The sequence below is a fragment of the Mytilus edulis genome, chromosome 1 (genome assembly GCF_963676685.1).
Source record: "Mytilus edulis chromosome 1, xbMytEdul2.2, whole genome shotgun sequence".
Lineage (NCBI taxonomy): Eukaryota > Metazoa > Mollusca > Bivalvia > Mytilida > Mytilidae > Mytilus > Mytilus edulis.
The window spans coordinates 14,024,153-14,037,750 of record NC_092344.1 but is presented as its reverse complement, the minus strand read 5'-3'; the positions used below and the strand labels follow the sequence as shown (position 1 = coordinate 14,037,750).

The following is a 13,598-nucleotide window of genomic DNA, read 5'->3' as shown; positions in this document are numbered from 1 at the left end:
TTTTTATTCCTAATAATAACTAGTTGATGCGAAAACCGTAGAAAAGTATCTAATACAATTGTAAACTGTTATTTTTTGTAGGTTTTATGAAGATCTAATGCTACAAACTGAGAAAAACAGGGTTACTGTACTCCCTGGAGGAGTTCTAGATATTTCTGAATTCAGTAGAACTTTAGAAGGACTATATAAATGTCTAGCCAGTACATCATCGGACTTTTTAGAACATGAATTTAGACTATCCCTTGCAGAACCGTGCGATATATGTAAGTAATTATTGCAGTAACATTATTTATTAGTAATTATTTCATTCGCACTATAAGTGATCCTTTTTAATTTCAAACTTTGCGTTTATTCAAATAATATTTAGGTAAAGTTTTCAGGACAGTATGACGTACATATAATAACGGTTTGTTACAACACTTCGAGAGCACTATTTCAAAAATATCGTTGCATACACTTCGGACTTGAATTGCCTTTCAACTTTTTTTATTCAAGCGTCAATAATGAGTCTTTTGTACATGTATATGCTTTATGTCTTTGATGATCTTTTGAAAAGCTTAATACGGCAACCGTAATTCACCGATGTCCAAACCTCTTGACAGAATGATAAGACAAATCCGAAAAACAAACAAAAACTGACGGGCTCAAATTTATTCACTCAAAAAGAAGAAAGACTGGGTGAATTTACAGGTTAAATGTCACTTGCTGTGATATTGAAAACAACTTGAGTACTTAACGGACAGTTACTATCTAAAACATTTTAAAACTTTAACTAGAAGAGGTAACTGGAAAGACAAATATCGTACTGTAGGTTTAATTTGAGATATTAGACTGCAATATTTCAACAGAGATTTTGAATTAAGTCAATCATATTTCTTACGTAATTTCATTACTCTAATCTCATTTTACCACACATAATCATTATGTGAAATTGCCAATGTATGCTTTAACGTTAAGCTTCACATGTTTATGACATCAATGTACCATCACAACTATCATGTCTGTATTTAAAGTCTAAGATTGTGTCATTCAATTTTGAAAGAATTGCAGAATATTTCTATATTAGCAAATTTTTCATTCCATAATTTATTTTTACGTATTTTCGTTTATGTCAGCGGTAACACGTTGAAATGAATTCACGATAATGAGGTTAACATTCATTTAAAGCCTGAACAAATTTCATCAAACAATGGCTCCTACATTACCGCACGTAAAACAGAAAAGCTGATTGAAAACTACTGACAGCTTTACACGCCTGCATATATTTGTGTCATATCAAAGATATTAAATAAGCTTGCATTAAAGTTATTGACCACCTCAGTAACTGTTTTTCCACATAGCAATGAATAATAACACTAACATCAAATGTAGTTTTGTATTAAACGCATTTTAAAGCCATGGGTGGAACACCTTTTTAAATTTTTTCATTAACAGTTAATATATTGTAAGTAGACATAAGAAGATGTGGTATGAGTTCCAATACGACAACTCTCCACCCAAGTCACAATTTGTAAAAATAAACCCTTCGGGTCAAAGTACGGTCATCAACACGGAGCGTTAGTCTTATTAAACTCATATGAGAGATTTATTATGTAATTATGGCTTAATTCAAGTCTGGTTGACACAAAATGTTATAAATGTAGATGTTTTATAACTGATTTCAAACAGCGTGTTACTGATGATTTATACCTTGCCCAAAGTACGCTTTGTGAGCTTATGCCATCACTTGGTGTCCGTCGCTGTCCTTCGTCTGTCGTCGTCTGCCGTCGTAAATTATTTTAAAAAGTCTTCTCCTTTGAAACTACTAGGCCAAATACCTAAAAACTTTGACTAAATATTCCTTAGTGTATCTTGTTTGTAATGTGTATCTGAAGTTTTGATTCATCGACAAACATGGCCACCATGGCAAAAAATAGAACATCAGGGTCAAATGAAGTTTTAGGCTTATATTTCAAAAACAAAAGCTTTTTGAGCAATCTGACATGCAGCAAAATGTTCAATTGGTCAATATCTACCAGCCCTGAAACTTTCAGACGAATCGAACAGCTCACGGTTTTCTTGCTGTCACTAAATTTGTAGTTTCAAGGAAAGTTGCATTTTTTTTGTTATTATCTTAAATATTATAATAGATAGATATCATCTGTTCACAGCAATAATGTTCAGCAAAGTAAGATCTACAAAAACGTGTATGTGACCAAAATTGTCAATTAAGCTCTTTAGGAGTTATTGCCCTTTAACGACAATTTTACACAATTTGTTGATCAGGTTTTCTTATTTTCAAAAATCTTCTCCTCTTAAACTACTGGGCCAAACTACTGGGCCAAATAAATACCTTCGATATGGCGAAAAACAGAACATAGGGATCAAAGATTTGTAATTTTTTCATAATTATTTTTGTCAAAGGCTCTTCTGATGTATAAGTTAGTGTTGATTGTATCCGACCTTTCTATTGTTCATCATTGAGATCTAATTTAAGTTCTTGGAAGAAAACAGATCAATAATTTCAAATTTGTTTCTTATAGGTGGTAAAAGCAGGTATTTTGACTTATCGTGGCATTCTTTTTAAATCAGGTAAAACAAACAAACTTCAAACTAATTATGAAAAAAGTAAAATCACAAAAATACTAAACTCTGAGGAAAATTCTCATACGGAAAGTCCCTAATCAAATGGCAAGATTCAAAGCTTCAACAAATAAAACGAATGAACAACAACTGTCATATTCCTGACTTGATACAGACATTTTCTTAAGTAGAAAATGGGGGATTAAACCTTGGTTTTATTAAATGATTAAACGCTTTTCCTTATAATATATATTATTATGTAGTCATTCATACCGCATTGTACAATATTTGTATTTTAGCTGTAGAAGTTCCGCCTATGGATACAGTGGTAGAAGAATCTTCAGTCGTGTTGATCTCATGTTATTCACAACAAGCCGTGAACGTATCCTGGTATAAAGATGCCATCCTCATAGCTGATACTATGAAATATGAGGTAAGTTGAAAATGAAAAACACAAGGACAGTCTTTTTATTGAACAAGTTTAAATGTAATTTTGCCATTGGTATATTTAGTACTAAATATTGGATAAACCGAACCACTTCTAAACGTTCTCAAATAAGACGAGTGTTTGGTTTCCACAATTAGAATACACCTGTGAAAGTAATCTTTTGTTTAAACGCTACATTGTTTCTCAGGAATGGAGAGTCATTTCTTTGGTTCATTTATTTTTACTCGGACGTTTTGGCTCAACTTTTTTATGGACACTTTCTGAGAAGTATTTGGTTTTCTGTGTTTGTTAGGGCTGTTTGTCCTTTCGTTGTTTTTATTTCTGTTCATAATACTGCCCCTTTTAATAGACTTAGGATTTTAAATACGATATTTTGTGAAAAGTATGTTAAGTCTTATATTGACCACTCATACCATTAGATGTTCTTATGAAATAAGTAATGCATATGCACAATAACTACGTTTTAGGTTACATTGCAGTTGCTGTCATTACTTATATGCTTGATATGCTGTAGTTTCGCTAAATTGTTACACTATGCGTAAGGTAACAGTTCTCTATGTTTATTTCATTTTTGGAAAAGTGTGATTTTGTAATATACAAATCTATATGCAGAAAAAAATCTTAGAACTCATTGGTGTGTTAAATAAAGGCAACAATAGAATACCGCTGTTTAAAAGTCATAAATCGGTTGACAGACAAATCGGGGTTACAAACTAAAACTTAGGGAAACACATCAATTTTAAGAGGAAATGAGTATATATTATAAGATTTAAAACACAGCATGGAAAATGCAGTATTGTGAAGACTAGTATGCTTTAGTATTATAAGTTGTTAGATATGTCAATAAATGAGAAAGCATGTGTATCATTTTCTTCTTCTGCATTTATTGTCTAGTAATGTTATGTGCGTTTTTGGTCTATGACTTTTGTCGGGGCTCGATATCTGTACATTCCACTATCCGATGTTTGGCTTTATATTTTTCGGACGCATCAAATGTTAATAGTGTTATTTTTCATTTTGTGTCTCTCATAATTTTATTTCATTGTATTTTCAACTAATTCACCTTGAAGTTTGAAATCTTGCATTCGTCCTATTGTACAGAAACATTGGTTTGGTTCTTTTTTTTCCAGGAATTGTATCAAACATTTGAATTGACTCCATAATATTTAGGTCAGAAAAAGGTCTTTATTATCATTCTAATAAAATAAGTGTGTTACGTCTGGTTCCAAACTGAATAATCAAAATACAGTTATTTTCTTGTACTTGTTGTTCTTCTTATCTAATATAACTCAATAGATACAACCTAGTCAATGGTTTATAATTGTCTCACATTTTGTCTAATTTCACAAAGGCTTGTTTTAATACAAAGTTGTAACATACATCTTGTCATACATTTTTTAAACAACGTATGAATATTATACGTATCACTTTTTTTTCCTTATTAAATACTAATTATGACATTCCATATAAGACTAATCTTACAATGCAAATTAAAGGGATGTCTAAATGACATTTAACTTGATTTGTTTGCACATTTGTGAATTTTACCAACGAATTTATTGCACAGTGGAACCACAGTATAAAAGGCTACCCACGTAGTGTAAAAACCATCATTAATAAAAGAGCATATTATATATATATATATATATATATTGTTCGTGTCATTTTGCACCATAACATTAGCACTTTCATCCGAATGTATTCTAATCACCGTTTATATCATATTTCATCATTAATGCATGTATACAATCAAATAAAGTCAGTAGATTTCATGAAAGCTGTTCAAATCGTGCTTACATAATGATATGGGTGACGTTTATATCATATTTCATTATTAATACATGTATACAATCAAATAAAGTCAGTAGATTTCATGAAAGCTGTTCAAATTGTGCTTACATTTTTAAATATTGCAGTCTCGTTTTCACTCCCTAGTGTTTATAGGTTTTATAATAGTTGATAAGATCATGTTTTCTTAAAGGTCATCAAAACAAAACGCAACATTTGTCCCTTTCTCTTATTCCCCTTTGGTTAGAATATAACAACAAGTACTTACAAAAATCGTCATATCATTCGTAATTCTATCTGAGTTTTTTCGTCACATAATTCATAATTCTATGTTGTGTCTTCTGTACTATTATTTGTCTGTTTGTCTTTTTATTTTTAGCCATGGCGTTGTCAATTAAGTTTTAATCTATGAGTTTGACTCTCCCTCTGGTATCTTTCGTACCTCTTTCATATCATATTGCCGAGGAGAAATCTGTAAAAAAAATTATTGTTATTCTTTTACATATTATATTAAATGCAATAATGTGAATTCGACCTATGAAAATATATCCACAGATTATGCGAAGTCCTGGATTTTTATCCAACGATTTACAATTTTTACGATGAATTGTTTAAAATTTCCAAAGATCTTTTAGAGTAAATACAATCTAACTCTCTTTCATCTTGAAACAGTATTAAAACATTTGACTTTTCTACACTTTATACAAGTATTCCACATTCCATACTAAAGGACAAATTGAAAGAGTTGGTATTGCTTTGTTTCATAAACAAGAATGGCCAAAGAAGATACAAGTATCTTGTCTTAGGAAGGGATAAATCCTACTTTGTAAAGGATCACTCTGATTCACACCAAAAACTCTCTGAAACTGACATTATACAGATGCTTGATTTCTTGATTGACAACATATTTGATTGGTTCGGAGGACTTGTTTTTTAACAGACTATCGGCATTCCAATGGGAAAGAATTGTGCTCCTCTTTTTGCCGATTTGTTTCTTTATTATTATGAGATGACTTCATACAGGAGCTTCTTAGGAAGAAAAATCAGAAGTTAGCAATATCCTTTAACTTTACTTTCCGCTATATAGATGATGTTCTTTCACTAAATAATTCAAAGTTTGGTGACTATGTTCAACTCATCTATCTCATTGAACTAGAGATAAAGGATACAACAGATACAGTTAAGTCGGCCTCATATCTTGACTTACATAACAAAAAAAATTACAATGAGGGTCGATTGAAAACAAAACTTTACGACAAAAGAGATGATTACAGCTTTCCAATTGTGAACTTTCCATTTCTAAGTAGCAACAGTCCAGCAGCACCTGCATACGGTTTATATATCTCCCAATTGAGACGATATTCCCGTGCTTGCATTTTCTATCATGATTTTCTTGATAGAGGGTTGTTGCTCACAAGGAAGCTACTATTCTCTGTCAGAGAAAACATGACCTTGCGTTATGATAATTTTTTTTATTGCAAATCGTACCATATTTTTTGACTATACCATGATTTCAACATATATTTATCCTCCTAAACAACTCATTATTTGATGAAACTTTTACAGAATCTTTGCCATATCAAACCAATGTGCACCTACTATATTGCAGTGTTTTTAGTCTAAATTATTGTTTTTTACTTTCATTTATATGTGTCACGGTACTTTTTATGCATTTAATGACAATTAACTGTAAACCAAATGAAAACTGTTAAATATACAGATTAATGATAACAACGTTAAGGAACAGAAATGCTGACGTCTTGGTTCTGTTATTTATCTTTTATATATGCGAAACAAAAATGAAGGTGAAAATATAAACGCTTCATTCATCTAAAAATGGAATTACAGTACTTTTTAGTGCTTAAGTTCGATTGAAGTTATGTCGATAAATTTCTCATTCTGATTCTGCATTTCCGAGGTATTCGTTCAGAACTATATCTTTTCCATACATCAGTGATAAGACTGCTGGAATCATGATTTTAATGATTGTAATTGCTCTGATAGATTGTCTGTTCAGTTGTCTTATCGTAGGCGGTAATGATGAACGTTTAATCAAAGTCTCTTTATTTTGTTTTAGAGTCAATTATTTGAAAGAAGGTGCACTCTTCTGGGATAAATTTGAAATTAGTTTTAAAACCGTGTTCACCGATAAATTTAATTCGGTTACGAATATTAATAAATCTAAAAATAGATACAATCAAGAGAATTTGTTATTACTTGAACTATATCAAGTGTTTGCCCAAAACAAAGCTGTCGACTCCTTAAAGGGGCACTAGCTACATGTACGAGATATAATGTAAAATATGATATTTTTGGGGGGATCAAAGAATCATTGATGAAAGTGAAATAGTGAAATATCAATTCGCTTTTAGCTGTAAGTTTGTTTGAATTTTGTCAGAATACGCTAAGCCACATTGATGATGAATAGGCACTCGCAAGTGAATTAATCGACCTCATTGAATCCGTATTTATGTGAACTTAAATTTAACCCCTACGACAGATAACACATGAATTGTGCGTGTTCTTTTATTCAAAGGATAAGAATGTCAACATTGAAAGTGAAACAAATGTAAATCATTTGATTGACTGCTTCGATCCACACAAAAAATATTCGTATACTGTTTAAAACGATGATTAATAGATATTTTGTAGTTTATTTTGACACGAAATTTGACTTATCTGCAAAATTATACTACCCATTGTATTATGTTTCTCCTCCTAAACAACTCATAATTTATGTGTATCTAATAGTATATTTCTGTTTTTATCGCTAATGTAACCATTGGAGGTCTTCGACGATCAAACTTGATAGTTAATAAGATGGTGTCTACACTAAAATACTCGTAACAAAGCTACATCTTATCGAGTCCATGCCCTGTAAATTGTTTATTTCAGACTTTTTATAATTTAGATAAATGTTTTACATTGTTATGAATCGAATATGAAATGTGAGTTAAATCGGTGAACATGAATTCGACAGCTAGTGCCCCTTTCAAGGTTTGTATTGATTTATGATGATTGAAATTAGTTAGAATTTAACAAGAGAAATAGGACCGATTTCCCTTGATTTTACTCAACGCAAGAGTCAGATTCAAACAGTCTTTATATCTTTAAAAAAAAATACAACAGCCAAAAGTGTGTACTTAAAGGTCCTAACGCTAAAACGGCCGATTTCTAAACAGATCATCTAAAAGTAAACGCCTGCCGATAGCACCACATCTTTTTTTTTAAACAATTTTGAGAGATGTGTGGCTGACTTTTAATTACTTCGTGAGTATTTTTTCATATGACATCGTTAAATAAAACAAATGTTAAACTATGTATTGTCATTGGATAAGTGACATTGCGTTTTAAATCGGTATATTTGTTATTTTACTTTGATAAACGTCTCTTCTTTTTTTTTTAAATTAAACAAAAACATTTAAATTTTGCAATTTCGTTTAATACAAATACTTTTACACACAAATTCTGCATTGATTTGACTAATAAGATTACCATAAATAAAGGTCTTTTAGATTTTTAAATTGAAAGACTCGAAGAATATGATAACATCTTGCCTGTCAAATATTATCCGCTGTACATTTACTAAGTAACTAACGTCACTAACGTTACCTATTGTTTTACGTTGCCTATTGTTTACGTAACGTTGCCTTGTACATAACTTGAATACAATTTGATATGAACACAACGCCTATCATTACTTAACCTTAAGCGAAGTACTAACCACAAGAAACACGATACACGATATTGGTGCCGTGACCCATGTCACCGTAGTGCAGTTACAAGATTAATCAATAAAACAAAGGAAAAAATTTCGCAAGATGATATTGGACATGAAGAACTTTCGACTGCCGCAGACAACCTTACAAAGAAGAGGAACCTGCTTGAATCTTTAGACTCACAGATCTCAGATGGAACCGAATTAATAGACATGGAACAAAAAATTCTTGACGCGGCCGACTATGCAATGAATATGGAAGTCGCCATTCGCCGATTCAAGGACATAGTTTTTGAAAACAAAACAACCCCATTTCAGCAAACGGTGAGTGAAACAACTTATGTTCCAATAGCCAATACACTTGATTCATCAAATTTTCCGTCAACAAGTATTGCAAATCATAATTCAAACCATTCAGAAAATGTATTTTCCGTAGATAATTACTCCGTTTATACGAATGCAAACCTAACAACAGCAACAAACTTCTATCACAAACCACCTAAGCTTGATTTACCGAACTTAACGGGAGATTTAACCTGGCAGATATTTTGGGAATCGTTTGAGACAACCATTTATCACAATCCCTCTTTGACAAATATACAAAAGTTCAGCTATCTCAAATCTCAGATTACAGATACACAGTGAAGCCGCATAATGCATATCCGGTTTATCTCTATCAAACGCCAACTATGAACACGCAATCGTATTTTTAAAGGAGCGGTATGGACAGACACAAACCATTATAAACGCGTACATGCAGAATCTACTTGAACTTACGCATCCGTCACTTACACCGCACAGCATAAGACAATCGCAAGACACATTCGGATCACTTTTAGTACCAATCATCTTTGGTAAGTTGCCCGACGAAATGAAAAAAACTCATGACCAGAGAACACGGAAAACGGAATTGGGATATAAGGTCCCTTAGAGGAGAAGCAATCGGCAAAGAGATGTACGAACAGGAAACTGGTACTTCAGATAAATTAGACAGTTTCACACCCACAGAGTCATTTCACACAGCAGTTGAACACAAAATCACTGCCAGAACTCAATATGTAATAAATCAGTTCAAACCCAAAACCTGTTTTTATTGCAAACAATCGCATTCGTCCGTCGAATGTATCAGTGTTGTAGACAGAGAGAGCCGCTTAGCTATCATTGAATAGAAAAAGGTATGTTACGGTTGCTTTGGAAGTCATAAAGTTTAAGAATGCCGCTTGCGTTTTAGATGTAGAAAATGGGGGTAACAAGCACCACACTAGTCTTTGTTACAGTAATAAGAATCAAGAAATAGAAAGCGTAAGTACAGCAAAACCTTTACCGCAAAATACCATAGTAAGTACAGTAGAGAGCGAAAATGATGCATTAACATGTTACACGTCGACATCGAACATTAAACGAAGGACAGACGTTTTATTAAAGACAGCCATTTCACCAGTTTGGGTAGATGACAGGTCAGCTACCGCTAATATTCTTTTAGATGAAGGATCTCAGAAGTCGTTTATTAGCGAGGAATTAGCCGCTGAATTGCAATTAAAACCGAATGGAACCTCGACAGTTAGTCTAGCAGCATTTGGAGATAAAAACAGAAATATACGCAATTTGGACATTGCCGTAATAGATTTATAAACTCAGAATGGGAAGAAAATACCAATGGAAGTATTGATTGTCCCTACTATCGCAGCACCGTTACACAATCGCACGACATATAATGCTGCTAATTTGCCTTACCTCGGTGGACTTAGATTAGCGCACCCTGTAAGCGACGCGGATAAATTCAGGATCATTTTTTTAAATAGGTTCTGATTACTATTGGGATATCGTAGAAGACACAGTTATCCGTGGACCAGGCCCGACCGCAGTAGAATCAAAACTCGGATACCTACTTTCTGGACCAATGAAAGCATCAGCTGGACCCACATCCTCATCTTTCATGTTACAACACAAAACAGAAAAAGTCGACTTGAAACGTTTTGGGAAAATCGAATCAATTGGAGAAGTATAATTCAATTCAACTGAAATTAACAAAGACTTTTGTGAGATGTATCAATCAAACAGCAATACAATGAAGAATAATGGTAGGATACACACATTTAGCAGGGAACCAGAAATGATGAAAATTCACGGAAACAGTGCATCGAGTAAAACTGACGCCAAGCTAAAGATTCAAACATGGACTTAATATTTTCATGACAATATACTTATCAAGTGCGCCATAATTTTGATAATGATCATAGTTAATAGACAAGTTCAACAGTTTCTATTTTATTACATGAACTTTAAATGATTAATTATCATTTTAAACTTTGTATGCTAATATCTTTTTCATAATTTTAGACTATTTTCACTTTTCGGCGCCCCCAGTGTCAAGTATTAGCCGCTTTACATTTACTAAGTAACTAACGTCACTAACGTTACCTATTGTTTTACGTTTCCTATTGTTTACGTAACGTTGCCTTGTAAATAACTTGAATACAATTTGACATGAACACAACGCCTTTCATTACTAACCCTTAAGCGAAGTACTAACCACAAGAAACACGATACACGATATTGCCAATGAGTTGTGTACATTATTACAGTAACTATTTAGATTGGTGACATAGCAGATTAAGAATTTTTCACCGTTAGGCTGTTCTGACAGATATTCTTTTTCCGTTGATAATTTAAGATAAAGCATTTGTACGCGCGCCGTTAAACCACTTGGTCGTATTTTACATTATATTGCAATTGCTTAACCAAGACAAGAGATTTAACTAGCACTGATACCAAAAGATCAAAAATTTATGACTTTAAAAGTTTTCTTAGTTGTTGCGTTCACTCAGATGTTGATGAAAACAAGTTACTGTCACAGTAAGATCGATCTACTGGCACTTCTAATAAACTATTCATACATATTTATTTTTCATTTCCATAGGAAACTTTTTTTCTAAATTGTGACAAAAAATCTTTTCTTTAAAGAAAAGGTTATGTAAGACAGATTTGCTTATACAGTTCTATCTATAAAGTACATTTGGCATTCAAACTTTCAACTTGACATATTGAACTAAAAATGTATCACTTTTGAAAGTCTATATTTCCTGGACAAAGAATAAAATGGACGTGTTTTGACTTTTGCTCTTCTATATTGCAAATTTATTAGGTAATATATTAGTTCAATTATATTGTTCTTTTCAATTACTGACAAAGTTACAATAAAGTTGAAGCGAGAACCAACAATTTAAACATCATTCGTGCTATTTTGCTAAGTTTATAGTAAGCACTGGTATCTATATTCACAAATCTAGACATTGCACGGTAACCATCATGCGATGGCACGATTCTTTTTGTATTTTATTGACTTCGTTCTGTAGACAGGACACTGAAGCTCTCATGCAATCCATAAATGATTATGTCTGGCCTTGTACTTATGGTCTGTCATTATCCTTTATTTCAAATAAAAAAAAACTTTAAAGCACAACGCAATACTTTTGTTTCTGATTCGTACATTGGTAAAAAACACAAGTTATAAAGATACAAAAATAAAATAATATATGAACAAGATGTATATATACCTGTCACACACAAAAAAAACAGAAATTTCAATCAAAATTGAATTGTTCAGTGGGTTTGAAGCATTTGTTTTCGATGCAGTCGATGTAGTTTCTTATTATGTACGTTTGACCTTGATTATGCGTTGTCGCTAATCTTTAACAGTCTGTTCTCCGATTGCACTTCAGATAAAACAAATACAGTGATCCACCCACGGGGGGGGGGGGGTAACTTCCTATTATTGGGTATACGGGGATGTGCCAAAAATATGGGTCATAATTTTGCGAGATTTTATATAAAAATGACCCTTCTTTTTAATGACATCCTATATTAAAATGCATTTACGTTTGATAACTGTATACTGATTTGGGGTATGATCTACATATCATATATAAATATGCTATTGAGAATCTTACATTATTAATGGTCAATTATTATATTAAATTAAATCAATTCATGCGTATATATAACTATAAAACATATGTGCACCAAACGATGTTAATTCATATATAAAAACTTAAGGGTAGTTGGTATATTAATGAATTATGAGTGATGATGAGTTAGTGCTTATATAAGCATGGGTCTAACTATAGGTTCTGCATTTCAGTGAATGTTATATTAAAATGGGTACGTTTTTTGAGGCAAAAATGGCACACCCCTACCAACAAAATATCGAAGTTACACCTCCCCCCCCCCCCCCACACACACACCCACCCCGTGGATCCACCACCTTTCGCGTTTAGCAAAATTGTGAGTTTTAATCATAAGCAGTTTTTCTTATTTAATATGTTTATGATAAAAAAAATTTAAAAAGAAATGATATTTGTTATGATTGTTATTTTATCATGTATTCAAGTGTCGTGGTTTTGAAATGTTCACTTTGTTTTCTGTATACGAGTACTTCCCTAGTGGTATGCTGTTGTATTAGCAACTCGTTATTACACTTTCAAGAAAATCGTATGGGTCTTCCCTTTCGTCACGCTACATTGTAATTTCAATGTAAGAATAATAAATGTTCTTACTAACATTTATTGCAATGTTTTACTAAACAGAGACTTAAAGCACTTATTGACCATTCAAAGGGATGGTTACTAGTAAACGTTTGTGTCCCATTCAACTATTAATGCTATTTATGTTAATATTACTGAAAACAACAAAAAGTTCTGCCAAATGCAAGTGACAAATTCTCATAAATATTCAAGATTCTCTTTTGCCATGCAAAATCGGAAAACAAGATAAGCTACGAGATGACATTGTAGGAAATTATTAACAGTAAGTCTGTCTGAAAATAACTAAAGCTGTCCATATTTTTACATCAATTTATGTATACAGTTTTGTACTGTTTGTTTTACAAATCTATTCTTCTAGTAAACACAGTATTAATTTAAAGTAGTACTTCCGTTCAAAGACTTTGTATAAACATCAATTTGACTGCTGTTTAGAGACAGCAATTCACCGCAATTATGGCATTAGGAAATATGACGATGCAAATATTTGTTTATTTATCAGAAAACATAAGACTTTATTCATTCCTATACAATTTTCTTA

At 32.3% G+C, this 13,598-nt stretch overlaps 1 protein-coding gene across 1 annotated transcript in view; it reads left to right on the top strand.

Moving 5' to 3' along the window:
- Window positions 1–13,598, top strand: part of LOC139524652 (uncharacterized) — a 46,565-nt gene that overhangs the window by 14,680 nt on the left and 18,287 nt on the right. Inside the window, exons 3-4 of the mRNA XM_071319619.1 lie at window positions 82–263; window positions 2,862–2,995. Coding sequence (XP_071175720.1) covers window positions 82–263; window positions 2,862–2,995 — 316 coding nt within the window. The remainder of the gene's footprint in view (window positions 1–81; window positions 264–2,861; window positions 2,996–13,598) is intronic.